This window comes from Ixodes scapularis, unplaced genomic scaffold, assembly GCF_016920785.2.
Source record: "Ixodes scapularis isolate PalLabHiFi unplaced genomic scaffold, ASM1692078v2 PGA_scaffold13__105_contigs__length_92229423, whole genome shotgun sequence".
Classification (NCBI taxonomy): Eukaryota; Metazoa; Arthropoda; class Arachnida; order Ixodida; family Ixodidae; genus Ixodes; species Ixodes scapularis.
Window position 1 is genome coordinate 87,502,103 of NW_024609839.1, and position 3,381 is coordinate 87,505,483.

Here is a 3,381-nt window from a genome sequence, read left to right on the forward strand (position 1 = left end):
ATAGTTTCTGTAAGCGCTCTATTTATTACTTGCCCGCGTAGCTCACCACCACCTGTTTCTTGTGTCCGTTCAGTCTCATTCGTGTACGCTACCTAGGGTTTATCGCAAACGCAACTGTGAGAGCATTGTTTTTAATGGGTAGCGTTCGAGCAAAAGCTTGAACTACTTTCCGTTCTCTTTCACTAAGACAGACTCGGTAAATTATGCTAAGACATGCTCATTTAAAAAAAAAAGAAAATCAGCACAGCTTCTGTAACTTGATACGCTGTACAAAGCGGGCACAGGACTGTTCACCACGTCGCACATTGATAACTACCCCTAAATGAGGAGTAAGCGACTTAAATCAAATAACGTGCCTTTATTAACAATAAGCATAAATTAAATCCCAGCGTGCTTTCCAAAACTTGTTTGGTTCGCCTCAGTTTTGATGTCTAGCATTAAAAAGTCCAAGCGACAATACACAAGCTTAAGCTCGGACAGGTTCAGCGACCTCAGCCGACACCTGTCGGCCATGTTGCAATTCTGCTCCAAGAAACAAAAAAGGAAAAATAAATACAATAAAATATTTCAATAGAGGGTGCTAACCGTATTTGGGGATGCTCTGAAAGCCTGTTTAAAAAAGGCTTCAATAAAATTACTTACTTACTGGAAGCTGATTTAGAAGTTTCCTACGGTGCGACTTAATATTTCTATTAGAACAGATGACTTTAGACTGCATAAAATCGGTTTGCCTTATTCGCAACAGTAATTGACGAATCTAAAAAAAGATAATTATTTCAGAACGTGGCACAATTGGTCACATTTTTCCAACTTAGATCGTGGTGGTTCGTACAGCATTCCCTCTGGAGGTGTACCATAATATTTGAGCCGGAAAAAAAAGATTCGACCATATTACTCAGATACCAATATAGGTGTAAGGGGCAGGGACGTTTTACAGTAGGGTTATCACACTGTAAGCTCTCGAGTTACCTTTTTGGAATGCGTAAGCTTGACAATGAGTAAAATGAAACGTGATAACATAGCGTTGCTGAAATAGCGTTAGGATTAACTCCGCACCGGAACCGAACCGGGAACGTACCCACAAAGAAACCCTTTTTGCCAAGCGTCTGCAGGAGAAGAAAATAGCGAGGTTCGTTTTACATTTCCGGTTCCCCTCTGCCATAGCGGTAACTAAAACGGTGCCACGACAACACTTTGGTAAAATGCAGTAATAATTCAATTCTACCACTCAGTAAAAGCTCTGTTATACCCCGACGTCGAGCGTAGCAAACGCGGCGTAGCGCAGCGCACACAGATACTGAATGGTCGTAGACACGAGTTCCTGCTCGCCGTCCAATGAAAGGTTCACGTTCCGCGCTGCGGTACGTTCGCTTCGTTCAACGTCGGAGTATAACAGAGCCTTAAGTGTGGGACAGCGATCAGTTTTCAAGCCTTTTCTATATGGTTTACCTGTCCTGCAAACAGCACCACGTCATCCGCACCGGCGGTAATAAAAAAGAGGAAAGGATGGTCGACTGTCACCGTTGCCGCTGTTTCGGCCGACTTCCCGGACACCTTGACCACAGTCACACTCTCTGCTTCGCTCCCGGCTTCGTCAACCTGAAGCTTAGACACCTGGAGGAAGCCACTTACGAAGAGGTCCCTGTCGCCGTCGATGCCCGACAGATCGGCACCGCGACCGAAGAGGATATTGATGCCCAACTTCTTCAGTGGTCCTACGAGATCGTACCTGGAGGACAGCTTGAACTTTGGCAACGACAAAGCGACATTCCTCTTGTCCAGCCTTTGCAGAGTAGACCGCCACCTCGTCGCTGACAGCTTGCTCTTCAGGTCGTCTAGTCTTGCTGGCTCTAACGGAAGGAATATGATGAAACGGGCTCGGAGTTTCTGGTACGGCAACGCCACGACGTGGGTCTTGAGGTCCTCGTCGAAGTGGTACCCTGTCTTGAACCTCTTAAACATGAAGGTTGTTGGCACTGCGGTTCCATCTGCGTTGTGAAACGTGTCTATAGAGTTGAGTCGTTGTTCAAACTTGCTTGACCACAATCCCTTGAACCGGATTACGTTTACGGCGAGCATCACTGTGTTCTGGTCAAGGGCATCTGCGTCCAGAATGTGCGTTATTTTCTTGTTAGTCTCGGCACCCACCCACTGATCAATTTGGAAGGGCAGCTGGCCACTCATCTCCCACATGGAGGCATGGAGGACGTTGCCCTTGTCCAGGAGTTTCCTGAACGCTGGCCGTAGTTTCTTCTTCGTTTCTTTTTTGACAACGAACACGTTGGCCTGCTCTAAGTACGAGTTGTTGGCGTCGTGATGGTAGACCGTCTCGTAGAAGGCCTGGAACGACGACAGAAGATCTTCTCGACTATGGGTTTTTGTGGAGCTGAGGACACGTTGAATTTCTTGCCCCGTTTCTCCATTGGCCCCGCTGTTCAGGATAGCGAGGGGAATGAACGCACCGATGGGCGAAAAGACGGTGTTTGTTGACTTGTTTTGTGGTAGCTCTCGAAGCAAGTTGAGGGAAAATTCGGCATTTTGCCGTCTTGACTCACCCGTGCTTCCCACGACGCAAGCAGCTATGGTGACCAGAAGAAGAGATGTTGTTGTCTGTAGCATATCGGTGAGGCAGTCTCTTCAACAGCAGCGGTTGCTAGAAGAAGGAAAAATAATAATTTAAATCTGGATGAGCCTCGTACCGGCGTGCGGTCGTGTATCACTACTGCGTGGTGCACGTTAATGACCCCAGGCAAGCGGTTGTGCTGCACTGAATAAATTGCTCATCCACAGCTGAGAGACAAGCCGCCCGTTGTGGCATACTAACCTCAGGCTGTATAAACATACACACAAACACAAGGAAAAACAACACGATCATGAACTCTAATTGATGAGTAAATACTTCGTGTTTGAACCAGGATTTCATGTTTAACCTCTTCTCGTACGTCATTAAAGGGGCCTTGCAACTATTTCTTCTGCTGCAGTAAGTACCGCTTGCAATTATTCCTCGGAGTTTATAACATAAGAAACGCCCATTAGTTAAGTCAATGGCTATACGCAGATACGGAAGAGGGGTTTACTTGAAAACGCCTTCTGCGAGGGAACAATGAGAAAAGAAAGGTCATGGTGCTTGCCCCTACACAGATGGCGTTTTCTAGCTAAGCAATTTTCGATACTTTGTCATTCGATCGATGATCTCCGCAGCGTTCAATTCACCCCGTGCGCTGTGGGAAAGACTACGGTCATAAACAGCTTAAAAAACGCGGGGCGTGTCGAGCATTTTATTACCGCTCCACACCCAACGGGATTTCGCAGCCGATAAGATTACCGAAGAACCAATCAGAAGGCAAGATACGCGATCCTCATTAACCGGCGTTTCTTCGT

At 46.7% G+C, this 3,381-nt stretch overlaps 1 protein-coding gene across 1 annotated transcript; it reads right to left on the reverse strand.

Moving 5' to 3' along the window:
• Positions 1-1,425: 1,425 nt before the first annotated feature.
• Positions 1,426-2,619, reverse strand: LOC8042144 (serine protease inhibitor-like). The gene has a single exon (XM_029987766.2). The coding sequence runs from the start codon at positions 2,617-2,619 to the stop codon at positions 1,426-1,428; it is 1,194 nt and encodes a 397-aa protein (XP_029843626.2).
• Positions 2,620-3,381: the final 762 nt, after the last annotated feature.

Coding starts and splice junctions, on each gene's coding strand:
- LOC8042144 (XM_029987766.2), bottom strand. CDS start 2,619: ATGCTACAGACAACAACATCTCTTCTTCTGGTCACCATAGCTGCTTGC.